This window comes from Centropristis striata, chromosome 11 (assembly GCF_030273125.1).
Source record: "Centropristis striata isolate RG_2023a ecotype Rhode Island chromosome 11, C.striata_1.0, whole genome shotgun sequence".
Lineage (NCBI taxonomy): Eukaryota > Metazoa > Chordata > Actinopteri > Perciformes > Serranidae > Centropristis > Centropristis striata.
In genome coordinates, this window is record NC_081527.1 from 35,139,708 (window position 1) to 35,160,207 (window position 20,500).

Sequence of the window (20,500 nt, forward strand, 5' to 3'; positions counted from 1 at the left end):
TGATGCTGAACATATGATGACTTTGCATAATAGGATGGTTAATTACTCCCCTTCTCCCGCAGTCATTCACACACCTCTTAAATCTTCTGATGGAAATGCATGAATAAAGTCTTCAGCCAGCTCTGAGACATCTCAAAAGGAAACCAACGATGAAGATAACTTGTATAGCCTTTGTGCTCCTCATCCAAACATTACGATGTTTGGCTTCAGATGGTACAGTATTTCAACTTTTAATATTAGGCTTTTGAGGGTTTTTACAGAGCAGGTATGTCATGAAGATTGGCTTGATATACCTCACTCTGTGTGAGACTGTTGCATCCTTTACCATACATCAGTCACCTGTGTTACCATATTTGTAGATGTGTTACAGTTCCATAGAAGTGCTTGTGTCTGTAATTATAAACACTTTGTATGCTTGTTACATTTCTGTTAAGTTGGTGAATAACTGTCATCAGATTTATATTACATTGATAATCTTGCTAAGACCCAACTGAAACAAATCCAATAATAGACTGTACAATCAGCTATTCAGAGGATTTCCTGATTAACACTACGGATGCAGATTTGAAGCAACTATTTAAACCAATAGTCAGCCTGATGAACAAGTGATTATCACTTCATCATTCAAATTTCTTAAATATGTCAGACATTTTTCAATTGGAAAACTGTTTTAACCACTGAGATGATCTATGTTCAACGCAAAATTAGAGTAGGACACATTAGGAGTTAAAAAAAGCATAGATGGTGTTAACGGCATGAATTATAAACTAAATACAACAAAAATAACAACTTCATTTATAATTGCCATTTAATACATGTACATTTAATTAAATTACTACCCTGCAATGTTATTGAATAAATGTAAAACAGCTGCCAAAAACAGACTTCAGTCTGACTGTTTTTACTGATAGAAGTAATCTGCAAAGCTAATCTACATGATGGAAGGATGTGTTGTTCCCTGCAGCTCATTCTTTGAACAATCTTTCTCTACAGATTCACCATTTGAACTTACCAACAAGGCCACTGGTTTCTGTTTGGTTAAACGTCATGACCACTGCTATTCCATGTTTTGGGTAACTGGTGACAGACTTATGGTTTCCTGGACAAACAAGTGCGTTGGAGTCCAGGGGAAAAATGTGGGAAGTGGAATAAGCCTCTATGATTGTGATGAAAAAAACGACCTCCAAAAGTGGGAATGCAAGAATGGAACAGCGCTCGCCCTCAAAGGCCATGAGCTTTACATCGAGCTCACTGCAGATAATACAGCAGTTCTCTCCAGAACAATAGGACCCAATAACCACCTCACAATTTCAGGGACATCCAGCGGTGCTTGTTCAAGAACATACAGAGGTACAGTACGAAACTGTGTTGTTTGGCCACACTACTTCTTAATCAGGAAAAATGTCTTCCTGGTTAGGAATTAGTCAGAGACATTTTGTAAATCCCAGATTTTTATTATTTTGCATTATATATATATATTAACCCATTTAGACCTAAAACGCCTGGAAAAAATGCCTGGAAAACCTATGGCCGATTTTGAAAGAACCCCCTAAAACCTGAAGTTTTTCTGGAAATTCAACTGAAGATTGTTCAGCCTCTGTAGCAGATAGAAATGAAATGAAAAAAATATTTGAGAGCTTATACCCGTGGCTTTCATGAGAAGTTGAGTTTATTTGTCCAAACCTTCAATAAAGTTTTTTAAAAAGTCAACAAACTCAGCAAATGTTACATTTGACTGAATAAAAATCCTATGCATAATACTAATACATGCCCATCAGCAAGATGCAAACATCATATGACCATTGGAAGAAATAGACATAGTTCTCATTACCCTACTGTAATAAAAAAATAATAATTATTATTATAATAATAAAAAAAATAAAAATAATACATTTTATCTATATTGCACTTTTCAGGGTACTCGACGACGTATAAAGTAATATAAGACATAAACAATCATGATTTCTTATATCATCATCACAATCAATTAGTAGTATTATTGTTATTATCTCCAGATGGCCACAAATCTGTCTGTTCTTCGGTGAAAATATGTCGTCTAAAAACATATTCCTCATCCATAAATGCCAGTCGATTGGTTCCGAGGGTTCAAAGTCCGGATCAGCAATAAAATCATCGGTGCTGTTTTCATCAAGATCTCTTCCGTCACTTACTTCTGAGCTCCTCCGCTATAGTCGTCTTCCGCCATGATTTCAAAGTTCTGGAAAAGTCCAATGTTGCATTGCGACTCTCCCACATGTATTCTTATGCATTTTATTGGCCAAGAGACCGAAAATAGGTGGAAAAAAACTACAAGTACTACAAAATGACGTATCCGCTGTCCCAGCCTTAATGGTAGAATGACGCAACAGCGCTCCCGGTTTTAATGGTAGAAATGCGGTAATGCTTTCCCGGCTTCAATGGGTTAACCCATTGAAGCCTGGAAAGCATTTATGTTGTTTTATAGTATTTGTATAAGCTCTCAAATACTTTTTGAATTTCATTTCTATCTGCTACAGAGGCTGAAAAATCTATTATTTAGTAGAAGAGTTCACATTTTTTTTCCAGAATTTTTACGGAATTTCCAGAAAATTAGAGGCTTATTTTAAAATCGCCCAGTGGTTTTTCAGGCCTCAATGGGTTAAGTGGTGATCATAGTTATGTGTCATACATTTTCACAAAATGTAAACTGTGGGTACAGATGTTTTCAAAGCTACTGTATTCTGTGTTTTGCCCTTTCAGAACTTTACACCACTGGAGGAAATGCAAATGGCAGGCCTTGCATGTTTCCTTTCATGTTCAGAGACCAGTGGTACACATCCTGCACTACAGTTGACTCCCCAAACCGACCTTGGTGTGCAGTTGAAACTAAATATGATCATGAACTCTTTGGCTACTGCCCAGTTAACAGTGAGTACTGACTGATTTATTTTACTGCAATGAAAGCTGTGTACACCGATTTACAGTGGATAATGAAGGCTATTGGCATAATGACTGAATGATTATTTTTGATTCATGACCTTCCACTGGATTAGTTTCAGTTTTTATTTTGCATAATTTCAATGACAAATACAACAAAAAAGTAATGTACAGTGCAGGGAGAGACAGAAAACCCAAATGGTCTTATTTGAATCACTCTAGCTAAAAGGTAGTTACAATGAATTTCCAATTAAATCCTGATTCTCATATTATTGTATGTATATTTTACAGCCAGGGAACACTGGAGCAAAGACGCGACTACGGGATCGTATTACCAGCTCAACACACAGGCAGCTCTGACTTGGCAGCAGGCTGAAACCAGCTGCAAACAGCAGAGTGCCTCCCTGCTCAGTCTCTCCGACCCACATGACCAGGCTTTCGTCAGCGGTGAGGAGCAACTGACCCTAATCCTAATTTTCCATTTTTTTAATTAACTGTACAATCGAAATTTGCATAAAAAGATGCTTGTACTTTCAATATTCTACTTTTATTGATACATTTGGTAAAAAATGGTAAAATGGACCTGCACTTATATAGCGCTTTTCGACCACTCAAAGCGCTTTACACTACAGACTGCGCTCATTCACCCTTTCACACACACATTCATACTGGTGGCAGAGGTTACCCTAAACAGTCCCACCTGCCACCATTGGGAATTCATTCACTCACCGATGAACACAGCATCGGGAGCAATTTGGGGTTCAGTATCTTGCTCAAGGATACTTCGACATGTAGGCTGCGATGGTCAGGGATCGAACCACCAACCCTTCGGTTGGGGGCCAACCAACTCTCCCAACTGAGCCACAGCCGCCCCCACATTTAAATGTGCATAGGTGCTTTTCTGTAGTAGTCAGTAGTTGGGCTTGTGATACATCTGCTTTACTCACTATCATGTTATTGTCTTTGGTTTTTGTGCCTGTGTTTTTACGAAAACAAACACTCACAGCGCTACTAGGGGCAGCAGGCAGGGGACAGGAGGACAAGCTCTGGACTGGGATGACCAGGAACCAGGACCATGGCTGGCAGTGGGCTAATGGGAAGCCTTACCGCTATCTGAATTGGGACTCAGGTAAGTTTTCTTTCCACTTCTATACTTTGCAAGGTAAGGGTGTTAGATTCTCCCAGGTTTCAGGGTTTCACTAAATCAACATAGAATACTATAGAACATACATTATAAATTAGCTTTATACAAATCAACTCTATAAAGACATCGGTTGTCATGATCTGATTTAGCTTTTACCACACTGTAAAAAATGTTTGTAGAAATAACAGTTAAACACTGTCAAATACATCAGAAATAGGGCGTCAAATTTAAAATTGTATTTCACTGTATTAGACACTTTTAATTACCTTAAATCAAATAATAGCACAAAACTTTTACTTTTTTCTGTCATAAACTGGAAGAAACACACAGTTTTACTGTAAAAATATAACATTTTCATGCAAAATTTATGGAGACATACCATGATGTGTGAATGAATGACACAATTACCCTAAAGATAACGGGAATATTCAGTCTAAATTACAGTTTTTGCTGATATTTACATTTCAATTTAGAATAGAAAATCCACTCACTGTAATATTTACGGTGAAGTTCTAGCAACCATAGCTGGCGGTATTTTACCGTAAATTAAATAGAGTGCAGCATTGGAGAACAATGAATTTATTTAAATTTAGCCTTGCCACGCTGCCCCCTTTTGTAACCCTGGGCCCCCCCCAGGGGTCACGCCCCCCAGTTTGGGAACCACTGCCCTAGACAATAAAAAGTCTTAACTGCTCTGCAAAATAATTAGGCAGATCACAACCGAGTCCAGTTTATCAGTTTATCATTCTAATTCTTTTTTCATATTATTTCCATAAACAGCTCATTCTTACCCAAGTAACCTTTATTTTTTCCATGCTGTACTGTCTGTATTCATTTATTAAAAGATAACGTTTACATGCACATCTACACCAACTCAAAAGAAATCATGTTCCTTGTTTTTACTTTTGTTCTCTACTCTAATTTTGTATTGCAATTCATATGCAGGCCTGCAAACCTGCTGAATGATGTCATTTGATGGCATAATAATTTGTTTAGGTGTCACATCATGTTAAGTTTAACCCTCCTCTCGTTTTAGGACATCCACTTCCCAATCCAGGATACAACTGTGCAATAATGGATGGTACTGTACAGTACTCCTGGCAAAGTTTACCTTGCAACAAGAAACTTGGGTACATCTGCTACAGTCCTGGACAGGTGGCTACTCCAACTCAAGGTAAAGAAAACATTTATTCTATTCTATTTCTACCTACTGTGTTGCTATTTTTTCTTTAGTAAACTATATGCACTGTAAAAAATGTTTGTAGAAATTACAGTAAAACACTGTCAATTTGCATCAGAAATAAGTTGTAAAATTAAACATTGTACATCACTGTAGCAGATACTTTTAATTACTGTCAATCAAAGAATAGTAAAAAACTTTCAACTCTACCGCCATAAACTGTAGAAAACACACAGTTTTGCTGTAAAAATATACATTTTTCATGTAAAGTTAATGGATAAATACCACGATGACACAATTATCTTGAAAGTAATGGGATTATTCAGTATAAATTACAGTTTTTGCTGATATTTACATTTACATACGCTCACTGTATTTTTTACGGTGATGTTCTGGCAACCACAGCTGCCGGTATTTTACCGTAAATTAAACAGATTTTTTTTTTACAGTGTGACATTATTGACACAATACATTTTCTCTGTTATTTTCATGACCAGCTGCAACATCATATTGCTCAAAACCTTGGATTCCCTACAATGGCCACTGCTTCTACCTTAATCGTACTAAGATAACATGGCTTAATGCTCAGAAAGCTTGCCGCAGACAAGAAGGGGACCTAGTGGCCATCAGCAATGTGGAGGACCAAAGCTTTGTCATCTCTCAACTTGGTTATGGTAAGTGAGGACAATAAAAATCGAATGCAACTTGAAAGAAGAAGACAAACAACACATGCAAGCTCACAAGGCTTTTCTTCTGGCGCCACCCTGAGGCAAAACTTTGCACAACCTGCTCCTCTCATGGTTTTTTAAGGCTAAGAATTTTAATCCATCCAGTTGTGTTTTCTGGTATGTAATAAGTCTTAGTCATCCATAACAGCTGCCAGTGATGACTTTTAGTTCCTTTTTATTTTATTATGTTAGTTTATCATGATGTGTTTAAGGTCTGTATGTTATGTAAATATGTAACTGTATTCTGTGTTTGCTGCCTCTTGGCCAGGGCTCCCTTGAAAAAGAGGTCCTTAATCTCAATGGGATATTCCCTGGTTAAATAAAGGTTAAATAAAAAATAAAAAAATGTCGGTAATACATTTTCCTGAAGTACATTTAAAATATGAGCCCAGAAGGACAATATCGAACTTTCATTTGATATATTCAATATATGTGTCTTGCTGGCGTGTATCAAATTTCAAACTAACCTCAGCCTGGTATTACAACAACTGCTGTTCGGATATTTGAACAGTATGACTGATCTTTAACTTTTTTAAATCTTGTAATATTGTAAAGACATGAGAGACGAGACCAGTAGTAGCACCGGAAAGAATTTCAACTTGTCAATGTCAGTAGGCCTCCACCTCCCCAAGCAACAATGACCAATGATAGTCTACAAGTAACACAAAAAAGTGGACAAGCACAGCCAGCAAGCTGAGCAGAGCTCCACAATTGATCACAGTCAGTTAAGAGATTTCTTGTGTCCATGTCTGCAGCATCCACTGATGAGCTTTGGATTGGACTGAATGACAGGAGGAAAGAGGGGCTGTTTGACTGGAGTGACACCTCTACTGTCAGCTTTACCAGCTGGGAGAATGGGGCACCAGCTGTCTCAACTGACAGGGAGGACTGTGTTCTCATCAGGGGAGAGGTAAGGAACACCGTGTGGTGCTAGCCTGAGTATTATTATTTGTCCAATGAGGACAACTAACCTTCTTCAAAGTAAACTGGCAAATCGTGCAGCAGCCACATATACAGTATATCAAAACTTCTGTGTTTGTACTTTTTCTCTGTCGGTGGTTTGAGCTCGGCCCTTTTGTTCCAATCAAGGGAAATGATACAGCATTGTGCTTCCAACTATGTGGCAACAGTTTGGGGAAGGCCATTTCCTGTTTCAACACGATAACGCCCTTGTGTTACATACAAAGCAAAAAGACATGGTTTCCTGACTTTGGTGTGGAACTTGCCTAACTTGCCTCCACATAGCGGCCCCATTAAATCAAAGCACTGAATGCAAGCTAGGCATTACTAACCAACTGTCTAACCATACTGTGTGACCGTACTGATGCTCTTGTTGCAAAATTGGAGAAATCCCAGCAGGCAGGTTGCAAAATTCAAAAGGGGAGTGAAGACTGTTAAAGCATTTTGCAATAGCAACAATCACAAATGGGTAGAATGTATTGGGGACTATATATTTGTTAAAATAATACACATTTTTTTTGCAAGGGATATGTACGCATCTATGACAAAACAATTGTACATGTTTCAGATAAAGGACTTTTCGTTTGATGCATCCAGTCTCTACATAGATAAACAGTTTAATGTGTTCTTTGTTGCAGAATGGGAACTGGGCTGACCGTGTGTGTGACGAGAAACATGGCTACATTTGTATGAAGATTAGTGACTCTGGACCCTCTGGAGATGAAGTGGAGCGGAATATAGGCTGCAAACCAGTGTGTATACTTTTGCTCTTTTTTTTTTTTTTTTACTTTCTTTTTATTGAACATTTTAACAAACATTTTGCATACATCTGGTTTACATAAATCAAACCCCTCCAATAATACATCTTCAGATTACACTTGCCATCTTTCATCTTGGATCAGATATAAATTAACTTTACATTTTTATTCACTCCAATAAAATTGTGCAACTGAAATAGTAGTCATCCAAAAATTGACTAATCAAACAGCATTTTGTTCCAGTGTAGCAACATTTTAGAAATAAAAATAAGCAAGAAAACAATAAAAAAACATAACTTTTCAACTTCTGTAGCTATGAACCAGGGTACTTTTCCTTCTTATGATGGTCTTCTCAGATAAAGTCAGATCTAATTGATTTTATTTTTTTACTCCACCCAATTTTTCAATATTCTTTTAAATCTGTCCTCCTCCAGTCTCACGGAGACTGGAGGAGGAAAGTTAATTTTTCCATCACATAAATATTATGTATAACCTCTACCCAGTCCTCAATCTTAGGTTCCTCCTTTTTCATCCACTTTCTGGTAATTGCTTTTTTCTTGCAATCAACATTATTTTATACATGTGTTTGTCTCCTGATTACTTTTGCTCTTTTAACATGAGAAAACATTTTTGTCTCTGGTTTATGTCGTACTAGTTTTTTCCCCAAAGTTAAACCCTTAAGTACTAAATACTCAGAGTAGAGAAAGTTAGATCCAAGTGCTTGATTACATTCTTAGTGTTGTTTCTTTTGTACTGCATTTTGCCAAAGTTGTTGAGGAAGTACAATATTTATTCAAGAGTAAGGCAACCAATGATACTTTGTGGTAGCTTCAAGCCCCAAACTCTACCTCCCACTGCTTGGAATGTGCCTGTATGTTGGATCTCATGATCCAGTAGAGTATTGACTGAAGATGTCTTAATGTGCAGTATATAACAGGCCCGCTGAATAATGCAATAAATGTGCGAAAATGAAATTTTGATATTTGAATCACTGAATTGATTATAAATGCGCCCGGTATCTCAATCTCTCGTGTGATGGGCAATTCTCAGTAATAAACAAGCAACCTATAAATATTGTCGTACCTTTGCTCTCCTACAATCCAGGGTTGGAGTAAACACGGCTCCTACTGCTACTTTGTAGGAACGGAGACAAAGACTTTTGATCAAGCCAAAGAAGACTGCAAGGCCACAGACTCCTACTTAGCAGATGTTTCAAATGGGTAAAAACACATTTTATCACAAAAATTTTTAGAAGTTTGAGATGAACAGCAATTGGATTCAATCATATTCACAAAATATGTTTGTTACTGTACATGAAAAAAATCTAAAATCCTAATTGTACAAATTCTTGCAGGGTGGACAATGCTTACCTTGTCAGCTTGGTGGGGTTGAGACCAGAGAAACACTTCTGGCTCGGCCTGTCAAACCAGAAGGACATTGATCAGTTTGTGTGGACCAACAAAAACCCAGTGAGGTATACTCACTGGAACGCTGAAATGCCAGGTAAGAAGAATTTCTATACGTTTCTATAGAACTCCAAAAGTGGCAGGAAAAGGCGTCGCAATTAACAGTTTACAATTTCCTCCTTGACAATCCAAGGGCACCAACAGGGCTGCGTTGCAATGACAACTGGAGTTCTTGCCGGCCTCTGGGACGTTCTGCCCTGCACCAATACATCTAAATACATCTGCAAACACCTGGCAGAGGGGGCGGCAGTAACTCGTGCACCACCAACCGTTCCCCCTCCAAAGTGTGCGGACGGCTGGACTCGAATGGCAACAAAAAACTTTTGCACTAAGGTAAATTCCAACGCTGCCAAACATAAGTGAAACATGTTCACCTGTGTGGGGTTGTTCAACAATTCAATATGGAAATTCATTATTTGTCTTACGTGATTTGAACTCATTTGAACTTTTGCACTTCAGGTGTTTTCAGAGTCTTCATATTCAGACAAGAAGACGTGGTATGATGCCAGGGATTACTGCAGGGCCATTGGAGGAGACCTGCTCAGCATCCACAACCCTTTTGATCAAATAATTGGAGGGTATATTATGATCTTTTCTTTCACAATTAGGACTGCAATTGAAAAACACCTCTCAGCCTAAGACACACATTAGTTGCATTTTGAGATGCTGTATCTTCATTCTGTTTGTCACAATTACTATCTGGTGAATCATTGGCAGAAAATCTGGTAACACTTTCTATGAAGACTACATCTATAGTGTATAGATGCTGTTTCATGTTTCAATGTTTCATTGTTGGTGTTAAGTAAAGTGTAACACATTTTCATGCATTTAAAAGAAGCTATGCTGCATCATAAGTAATTTCGTCAGATATCATAGCTTCTTTTAAATGCATGAAAATGTGTTACACTTTACTTAACGCCAACAATGAAACATCATGATTAGCTATACTGCATTATAGATGCGTCTATATGAACCTCACTTTACTTAAAGCATACATTGATCATTTATTTATACTTATGGCATCCTATGAGTCCTTATAACAATTGATTGTTGAGGTGTGTGTATAGAGGGGTATGAGTAGTTGTAATGTATTATAAGCCTCATCAGTCAGCCTGTAGTTTATAACCAGTCAAGAGCACTCATAAGACACTTGGATTTATAAGTCATTATAAGCTATATTTATAACTGTTGATATAGTGCATCATGAAGCTTTATATGTGTTTATGAATGCAGTCATAATGCATTATGATTGATTATAATGAGCATTATAATTCACTATGAATGCGGTCATAATGCACTATAGATGTAGTCTTCATAGAAAGTGTTACCGAAAATCTTTTGCGAAATTAAAACCTAACGTTCATTTCAGTTTGCTCCTAAAAAGTTTAACACAAGTTGCATAATTAAATAATTAATACAAATGGTTCCATTATACAGTTACTCAAGAGTCTGGATTGGACTTAGTGCCCCTGACCCAGTCACTGGTTACGTGTGGAGCGATGGGTCCCCTGTGAGTGAACAGTTTTCGTTTTTACAGGATTTGCATAAATCTTTAGTTACATTTTTAGTTTTAGTTAAATCAACTCAAATGAATGAGAATAAATCAATTTGTCACTGAAAATGTAATAGTTTGCTTTTGTTAACAGGTAAACTTCCAACACTGGGAGGATGGACAGCCAGACAATAAAAACAATGTGGAATCTTGTGCTGAATACAAAGTATACAATCGGGGACACAGCGGGTCTTGGAATGATGAGCAGTGTGAGAAGCACAACGACTGGGTGTGTCAGATCCGTGCAGGTAAAGCGTGGTGACTTTGGTTATGTTTCAAACTGAAGGAGTCCACTATCACCTTACTACTTTAATGCAATGTCATTTATGAATCCTCTGTGTCCTTACAGGAGCAACGCCAAAGCCGCCTCCAGGCCCTGTCATTCCTGGTAAGAGGGCGACTATGTACAGTATACGACCACATAGAAATACACTATAACAAGTTAAATTTCATCACGGGTTGCATGACTGATATCATCAGTCATAACTGATATTGCAGCCGGGATATGATTCATGATATTGGAGGAAATTATCATCTTTGCATCATTATTCACACGTTGATTGAAAAAAAATTATTCTGGTGTGATTTTTTGCATTTGCATTCAATCCAAACAATGATTTTTTTTTTCTTTCTACATTTTTTTTCTGTTCTATTTTATGAATCTATCAAATACGATTTGGAATACAATACTTAATTATTATTTTGCATTTTAGAAATATTGCACCTTCCTGTGATTTGGATATTGAACTAGTCCATATTGCAATTTCAAAAAATGTTTAATTGTGCAGCCCTAAATGCAAAAAAAATGTATTTCACAAATATTGAAGACATCTTTCTAACATGTTTTCAGACTACAATAAGACGTCAGATGGATGGGTGCTATGGAATGGGACCCAGTATTATTTTAACACGAAAGAGATGGCCATGGAAGAAGCTCGTAGCTTCTGCCAACAGAGGCATGCTGACTTAGTAAGCATCAACAGTGAAGCTGAAGCTGTGTTTTTGTGGAAACAGGTAAGCAGTGATATTTATACTATAATGAACAACTAAAGCAATGAACAATTAAAGTACAATTACCATCGCATTTAACTTCAACGCAAACTTTAAAATACTACTGGTTTTACCGTGTGCCTCTGTCTGTGTGTGCAGATAAGTCAGAATCGTTATTTTCACTGGATAGGCCTGACAATAGACCTTGATGGAACATTTACGTGAGTATATGAATTAAAAACAAATGAGAAAGAAAGTCTAAAATATATAAATTAAATGAACTTAACATACTGTCATTGTCTAGCTATTTGCTTTTTGTGTTTGGAAGAACAACCAAAATACAGTTTCAGCCTTTCTCTATTAATACATTTTCACAATGACTGGCTTTTGTGACAAACATTGAACAAATATGTTTGCTACATTAAGGTGGATGGACGGTTCTCAGGTGTTGTATCAAAGATGGCACGAGGGTCAGCCTGATTTCAAAAATTATGATGAGAACTGTGCTTCCATGTCCCCTTGGAATGGTGAGTGAAGTTAAATATGATTCACCCTCACTGTCATTCTGTATATGCAAATCACAAATTAAAGCAATGAAGTTTTAATCCTTAAGATTCCAGTCCTGGTTGATTTGGTGACACCCATTGTTACTGCAACACTCATTGAACAGCTTCTCTTTCAGAAATACAACACAAGATGAACTGTTGTATTCTTTTACAGAAAAGCCAAACAAACGCCCCATGTTTTAATAAAGAAGACAGTAAACAATAATCATCCAGGCTCCAGGAAAGTCATGAATCAAAAAGTCATAATAGAAAGAGAAAAATTCTTTATAGGTTGCAGTGAAGGCGTAAAAATTGATTTTGTGGGACGCTAAGGACTAAAACTTAAATCCAATATTTGAAAACTAATAAAAACTGTAAGTATTTAGCAAAGTGTTGATTTTGATGTCTTTGATTGGTTGACAGGGTTCTGGCATGATTATAACTGTGGGTTTGAGCATATGTCGATTTGTAAACGCAGCATCTCACCACCCACCAACACCACAGTGCCACCCACAGTGGCCCCGGAAGGTGGCTGCTCTGCCCCCTGGAAAAAATTCAACTCTCAGGTCAGAGGTCACTCTTAGCCTTTAAATGTGTTGTGTTAAATAAATGAGAATACAGCTTTGCAGGACAGATTTAAATTCTCAGTGCTTTTGATCACATTGGCCTTTGATTTGACAGCAGTGTCTTTACACACAGATCTTTTAGGTTACACATGTTGATTGATGCTTTTTGAGATGTCAGAGTAAGCTGTTATGTTGTGTAAAATTACAATCGATGCACTAACTATGGAAATGCGGCTGCATATACATACATGCATACATTTTCAGGAGTTGTAAATCAACTTATCTTTCCTTACTTCTACGTAGTGTTACTTCGTCAATAAGAAAGACAAATTAACATGGGAAGAAGCAAGGAAACAATGCCAAGCTATGAGTGGAAACCTGGCCTCTATTTCTTCAAGACATGTGGAAGGTTTGTTTCAATATTTATCAATGAATTGCTTAATATTATTTCATTATTTGGTAAAATACCCACCCATCTCATACTGTTCATGGCTGCCTGCCATATTTCCTCAATTTAAAGCCGGGCCCCTATTCATTTCCCTATTATTAATTTCCTATTCATTTAGTAACCGGGTATTACTACCGGTATTTTTAGTAAATAAAAGCCGGCCTCTTTTATAAGCCGGGTGTCTTACCGGTGTTATGTCAAAGTCTGTTCCCCCGTCGATATGTGTCCCCCTTACCTTAACCTGCACCAACCTGACCCCTGACCCCAACCAGTCCTCCTTTAAGTTGTTAACATGACCCCAAGTTTACCTGAACCCCAAACAGTTCTCTCTACAAGGCCTAACCTTAAACTTAAATCCTAACTCCAACCGCGGAGGTGATGCTACGGAGAACACCATTCAGGAAACATCATTTGACGGTAACAGATTTCGACACCTGTATTTTGAAGTTTGGCCACATGAGTTAGTACTGTAGGTAAATATGGTTGTTTCTCCCGCTGTCCTAGTCATTCTCTGTAAAGTCCAGCCGTTTACGCACACTCTTCTGGGCTTTTTAGTCGTTTAGACATTTTAAATCCTGCTTCAAATGAACGTTCAGCGTGCTGTTCATTGTTTGTTTACATCCAAGTACTTCCAATATGGCCGACATCCGGGTAACTGGCTACAATGCGCTGTGTAAAACACTCTAAAAAGTGCCGGTCAGAGCTGCTCTGATTTTTATTTTTTAAATAAAAGCCTCCTTCAAACAATAGCCTGCCCCTATTATTAGCCGGGTCCCAAACTGATTTTTTATGAATAGAAGCCCCGGCTACTATTTGAGGAAATACGGTAGGTCCATTTATTGCAGCACCCTGGTAACCAACGGTCATTTTATTTATTTTGTATTACTCTTGTCCACGATGAGGGATTTAAATTTTTGGTTTTGAGGCTAGAGGTTCAAAAAAATGCCCATATTACGAAACTGTTTTGTTGAAGATGTGTTCTTGTGAAAAAAGGTTTGAAACGCTCAGCCAGTGACAGCAGCCTCTAGAAGTACTCTTCACCAAAGCTAAATTAATTCAAACAAGCAAAATACTTTGCCAGAGCGCTGTGCTCTTGTTAATGAGGTTAACTGTGAATGTCACTGACTTTTGTTGTTGTCTAGTTTATACGAGACTAGTCTAGTTTATACTAGACAACACACAATGCATTGTGTTATCTAGGTTAAACAGCAGGGGAAGACATATTTCCATGCAAATATCTGGTCCTTAAATTATTGTTATCTCCTACATTTTCAGTGTTTTTGATGTCTCAAATGGTTGACACACCCACTACGGACCTGTGGATTGGTTTCCATAGTTCATATTCACAAGGATTTTATTGGACTGATGGGCGACCAAGGAAATATGTCAACTTGGGTTTTGATGTAAGTGGACAAATTCTGAATTATGTGTGTTATAATGCGATGTATTTAGTAGTTTGAAAGTATGACAACCTGTTTCTCTATTGTCTGTTTTTCTCAATTTTAGAGAGGCCATATACCGTATTGGTACTACTACCACCACTCTGGATCATTTGCAAGATCTAGGGTAACATGTTCTAATTTAACTTGATGCCTAACTGTGTAGAGTGTTGTATCCATCAAGTAGAAACCATCTATATTCAGTATTGTGAAGAGTAGGGCTGTAATGGAGTTCACATGGGCAGGTTCTACTCTGAAATTTAAAGCTGCACACCGTGAGCTGAGGTTAGTGCTACAAACTGATTGGCTTGCAAGTCAGTCACTCTATGGACTATTTTTTCTTGACAGTTGATTACTAAAGTTGCCAGTGGGAAAAATATTACCCTATTCCCCGGCAATTCTTTAAAACATGCATTACTGGTTGCTCAAAACGTGTGAAAACAAAAGGTATCCATATTCATTTTTTTTCAGCTGAAGCAAACCTAAATCGAACCTTGACTCAACTGCTTGTTCTATCTGTTTATTAAGATGTTTTTGAGTATTTATTTAAAAAAATCTAATGTCTGTGTTTATATTATAGCTTTTGAGAGGATATTACTATCAACAGGTAAGAGGTTTTTTTTAAAACTTAACTGTAGAGAGACCATACCACTTTCAAATTCGAGAAAAATCTGACAAATCAGACAGTGACATCTTTCATGATGCTGTAACTACTTAGGGTTTTGTAGCCAACAATAAAACAAGCACATAAACTGACTGAAGTGACTGAAGTTCTACTCTTTCAATGCAATAGTGGGAAGATAAATACAGCATACATATAAATATTATATAACTGAATATACTGTATGACTTTATGATTCCAACCTTCCATTCATCAAACATGCACAGACATCTCATCTCACTGGGTGGAGAACCTGAAATTCTTCTGCAGCACACTGAACATTGGGACTGCTGTACTACAGTTTCAGATAATTCTGTAGCCAATTAGTTGTTTTATATTTTGTTTTAATTTGTCAATGCAAGATTGATCTTGGGTATATAGAGTCACATTTTTTAGACCACCCTTGTTTTCTTTAATGTCTTGTTCATTTTAATGCCCGGTGCAACTTAAGTTACATTTGTTTGGACAAATATAATGATAACAACAAAAATATCTCATAAGAGTTTAATTTAAGAGCTGATATCTAGACGTTTTCCATGGTTGTTTTGTCTTGTTATCATTATATTTGTCCAAACAATTGTACCTTTAGTTGTACCAGGCATTAAAATGAACAAGACATTGAAGAAAACAATGATCTAATATTTTTTTTCAATTACTGTGTGTATATATATATATACATATATATGGATGTCATTAATTACATTATTTGTATGGATGGATACAAATGCAAACATTTGCTAGATCTTTTTTTCATGGTCATTAGCAAACAAGAACATACATACAGTATTTTGCTTTTAGAGCTGATGCTCTTCAAAAGAAAATGTATCATCATGCTTCTGTACATTGGATCTAGACACGGCTTTTCTTCACTATTCTCCCTCTTTGCTACCACAGAAAAAGTGTGTTGTGCTCAATACCAATTCTTCCCTTGGCATTGGGAAATGGAAACCAAAATCTTGCAATGACACCAATGGATTTATCTGTGGTCGAAAAGTTGGTGAGTCTTTCTCCTGATCTTTCTCTTTAATACATGTGCTCTAAACTGGCTTTACGGCAGTACAAGAGGATTGGCAAATTTTCATATAGTGTTTATTTTGTTACTTCAGACATAGACGCTACCAATTAGATGTATTGTATTGTATTGCAAGCCCAGTAGCCCGCTGGCCCCACTGGGCCAGAGCTCATTGTTTAGCTGTCATGTCTTGTTTTGCTTCCTTCTTGCCACTCAATAGTGTTGTTTTGGGCAGCAGACAGACACAGTTAGAGACTAGCTAGTCAACATTTAGTGGCTAAAGAGCCAAAGAAACCAAAAACGGAGTTAAAAGACAGAAAATATTTGACCTGTGTTTTCCAGGTGGCTAGAAGCCCAACTTCAAATAAGAGCTTTGTTTTCTCTTTAAATTGCTGGGTGTGTAAATAAGCAAATGTTCACTGACAAGTTTGCCATATCAGCTTTAAAGTTGATATGTGAATGTTGTATTCACAACTTATTTCAGCTGCTAACAAAATAAGAGCAATAAATCAGTTATTGTAGTTTTAAGGAAGTGTGTTATGAGTTCTCAACCTTAAGATGAATGGAAAAACTAAATTGGTCTAATTTCTCACCCAATACAGTACTTATTGACAAAGACTCCACTGAACCAACAATTTCTACTGGCTATGTCAAAATATTAAATGACTCTATGAAGGTTGTTACTCAACAAATGAACTGGGATGCAGCCAACAAGCAGTGTGAAAGTGAAGGAGGCAAACTGGCTAGCCTGCGAAACGAGTGGTCACAGGCCTATGTTGAGCTGCTGGCTTTCAATCTCAAAGCTCCTCTGTGGATTGGACTGAACAAAGAAAAGGTACAATGCTTAAAGCCTCTAAAATACCACACAACACAGCTAAGTAACACAATTAACCTCTGCTTGTGATGAGTGACTACTGGGAAAACTCAAAGCCAAAGATTTAACTCTTCTGTCTCCACTGACTTGTTCCAGTTGTTTTTACCTTCAATATTACTTATCTTACTTTGAAATTCTGAAAATGTATTTGTCTGATAAGTAGCATACTTTTATTCATAGGTGTCAACTATAATTAAAGAAACATCTAACTAAAACTTTTTAGCATTGTTAGTGAGAAGCTGATAACCAACTAGAGGAACACAGTAATCCGTTTTTTAGATTCATCTAATGTCACCATGATAGTATACTCAAAGTGTTGTGATGACTTGTCATGACTAAACTGTTACATGGCAAATTATTAATTTATAATAATAATAATAGAATTATAAAGCTGAATGCAATATGATCAATCTTTGCTTTCAGACCAATGGATTTTACAAATTCACTGATGGCTGGCACATGACCATTTCTCACTGGGGTAGAAATGAACCAAACAAGTCAAGACCTTGTATCTATGTGGATGTGGATGGAAAATGGAAGTCAGCTTATTGCAATGAGACCATGAAAAGTGTTTGTATGACATCTACAGGTACGTCTTACAACAGACAAATGTTTATTTGAAATGATTAAAGTGCAACTCAATCCAAATGCCAACATATCTGAATACCTCCTGTGCTTATGTGAGATAGTGTTATTTTAGAGAATATTGTTACATACTGAAATTGCTTCTTTCAATACACTGGATTTGAAGGTAAAAAGATCTAGATAGTTAATACCAGTGTCAATATTGTCTCTTTTATTCACAGATGTGGCACCAACAGAGACAAGTAGTTTTCCAGGAATTTGCCCTGCAGACCCAGATTTATCCGGCAGACGCCAGAATTACTTCTGGAAACCGTTTAAGGGTTACTGTTACATCTTTTTCACACAAGTAAAAAACTGGGCAGATGCTTCAAGTAGTTGTGTGAGACATGGTAAGTCCTAATTGGGGATGACCTAAGATATTTTTAGACACGAAAATGCATGTAGCATTCAAGGACTTCTTCCTATGTTTTGTAAAGGTGGATCACTGGCCAGTATTGAAGATCCGGATGAGCAAGAATTCATTAAAAGCAATGCAAAAACATTTGAAGACAGCCACACCTCCTTCTGGATTGGCCTGTTTCGATCTCACAAAGGTAAGTCAAATTTTCTTTTTACGGAGAGAAAAGATTATATAAAAAGAAAAATCTATGCATGGTGAACAACTACCAAAGCAAAACATATACATCTGTGGTTATTTTGTGAAATACTATGAATTCATTCATTTTTGTATAATAATTTATCATAATGCATTGTTATTGTTTGCTAAGTATAGGTATTGTTTTCAGCAGAGTAAAAAAAAAGAGCATTCAATTTAAAAAATAAACTTTATCTTGCATAAAAGTAAATCAATTTATTTCCAGGGGAGTGGCAGTGGTTGGACAGGACGGTCATGGACTTTACCAACTGGGCTACAGATCAACCTGAAAGTAACGATTGGGGAGGGATTAGTTCCTCAGATGGGACATGGATCACAGCCCGTTCTTACTATTATAGACCATACATCTGCAAAACACGCAAAGGTAAGGTTCTCCCTCTAAAATCGATCCTGGTACGGTCTCAAAATCCCATATTAGTCCTGAGTTAATGGACGCCATGAGGCATCCCAGATGCTTCATGGTTGTCTTCCACATTGACGCAGTACACAGGATAAACAGCCAGTTGTCAACGTTTATCTGGGTTCCCTTCTGTCAGGTCGGGTCATTATTTTAATAATATCATGTTGTCTGATTTCAGTGTACAATTGTCTCCTTTCCCTTCTTTCTCTCTAGTACAACCAACAACGCCACCATCACCATCAACATCACCACCTGGTAATTAACAACTCTTCTTTATTTCAAGCGTAATTTTGTGATGCAATTCTTTTGGCTGATCATCTTTTTTTTCCAATTTGTGCACAAGCTGGTGTTCATCTTCGTAGCCACATAGCTTTGGCAGGTGTGGTGGTCTTAACTGGGCTTGCAATGGGGGCAGCCATTGCCTTCTTCCTCATCAAGAAGTTCAGTCATCGCTTACCCATCCCTGCAAAGTTAAGCACCTTTGAGAACCCTCTCTTCTTCAGCAATCAACAGTCAGATGACACCAATAAACTGATAGAGAATGAAGAGGAAGAGAACCCTGAGCCTATTATAACTCTGTGAATACCAAAGACAAAACAAACCAACAGGATCTCATGGACACATACTCTATCGAGAAGTTAGAGGCGTTCTCTGTTGCATGGCCACTGATTTTAAAGTCTGTTCTGAAATAGGAGGAGTTTCAATAGAGTTGGCCATTTAGTAATTTAGACTGTATGATGTATTTTGAGTGCTTCAAGTTGAATTTTTTTTCATATATTTTTGTCATGGCTAAGGAGAGACTGATTCATTGATTGTACTGGGAACAATGTCTGCTTTTTTTTATTTTATTGCTGATTTACTGTTTAAACAATGCTGTTTATTTTAATATTTGACATGTTTTGTGGATTATCTTGAGTAAACAGCTGTTGCTGTTGGGTTTTTCAAGCATACATTTTTGGTGCTTTGTGTACCACAAGCCAAGTGCCATCTAGTTCCATCATATTCAAGAGAAGGAGAAACATCTCTATGGCCGGTCTCTCCAACACTCTACACCAAAAACAATCTAGATGTATGAATATTACTAAAGGTAAGAGCATGTGTTGTTGGTTTGGGGGTGAACTGTCCCTTTAACTGCAAGCTAACCAGCTTCCCTCTTAAGATCTGAGCTCATGATTAATACAATCAGGCCAGACACTCGCATTATTCAGTTGGGACATAAGGGCAAGGGTTATGTTCGAATGAAGTCGGGGATTTTTTAGAGGAAATGTTTTGGCCAAATTGTGCTGAAACACACAACAGTTGAACGTTTCACCAAGGGTTACCAAACCCTCAATTTGAATTTGATGTTTCCCAATTGCTTTGTCTACTAAGCATTTTTTTCTAGCATGTCTCACCTGTTACTATTTGACCTCTTACTCAACACCAACATTGTCACAGCTTACTTCTCAGATTCACACAAGCCACTTCCTCTATGAACTCTTTTTTTGTTCAGCACACTCTGTACAGGCAACAAAAAGCAGCAGCCATGACTATTACTTAAGTTAAAGTTTGTATTATCAGCAAAATGTATGAGAAAAATGTCAGCTTTTTACTATTATGTCAGCTTTTTACTATTATATAT

The 20,500-nt window shown here is 37.2% G+C and overlaps 1 protein-coding gene across 1 annotated transcript; it reads left to right on the forward strand.

Annotated features, from left to right (window-relative positions):
- Positions 1-128: 128 nt before the first annotated feature.
- LOC131980384 (macrophage mannose receptor 1-like) lies at positions 129-20,447 on the forward strand. The gene is made up of 32 exons (XM_059344622.1): positions 129-213; positions 994-1,350; positions 2,740-2,907; positions 3,208-3,363; positions 3,923-4,045; positions 5,097-5,234; positions 5,738-5,914; positions 6,724-6,878; positions 7,567-7,680; positions 8,791-8,906; positions 9,041-9,189; positions 9,286-9,485; positions 9,612-9,730; positions 10,590-10,662; positions 10,799-10,952; positions 11,054-11,092; positions 11,555-11,718; positions 11,854-11,915; positions 12,121-12,221; positions 12,663-12,805; positions 13,109-13,214; positions 14,529-14,656; positions 14,760-14,819; positions 15,273-15,299; positions 16,248-16,350; positions 16,968-17,200; positions 17,663-17,828; positions 18,046-18,213; positions 18,301-18,417; positions 18,685-18,843; positions 19,093-19,134; positions 19,223-20,447. The coding sequence occupies exons 1-32, from the start codon at positions 150-152 to the stop codon at positions 19,459-19,461; spliced, it is 4,320 nt and encodes a 1,439-aa protein (XP_059200605.1). The 5' UTR covers positions 129-149; the 3' UTR covers positions 19,462-20,447.
- The last annotated feature ends 53 nt before the right edge of the window (positions 20,448-20,500 follow it).

Bases quoted from the DNA above. Each gene is read 5' to 3' on its own strand.
- LOC131980384 (XM_059344622.1), top strand. From the start codon at position 150: ATGAAGATAACTTGTATAGCCTTTGTGCTCCTCATCCAAACATTACGA. The intron at 11,719-11,853 runs GTAAGCAGTGAT...CTGTGTGTGCAG, and splicing joins CTGTGTTTTTGTGGAAACAG to ATAAGTCAGAATCGTTATTT. The intron at 13,215-14,528 runs GTTTGTTTCAAT...CTACATTTTCAG, and splicing joins TTCTTCAAGACATGTGGAAG to TGTTTTTGATGTCTCAAATG.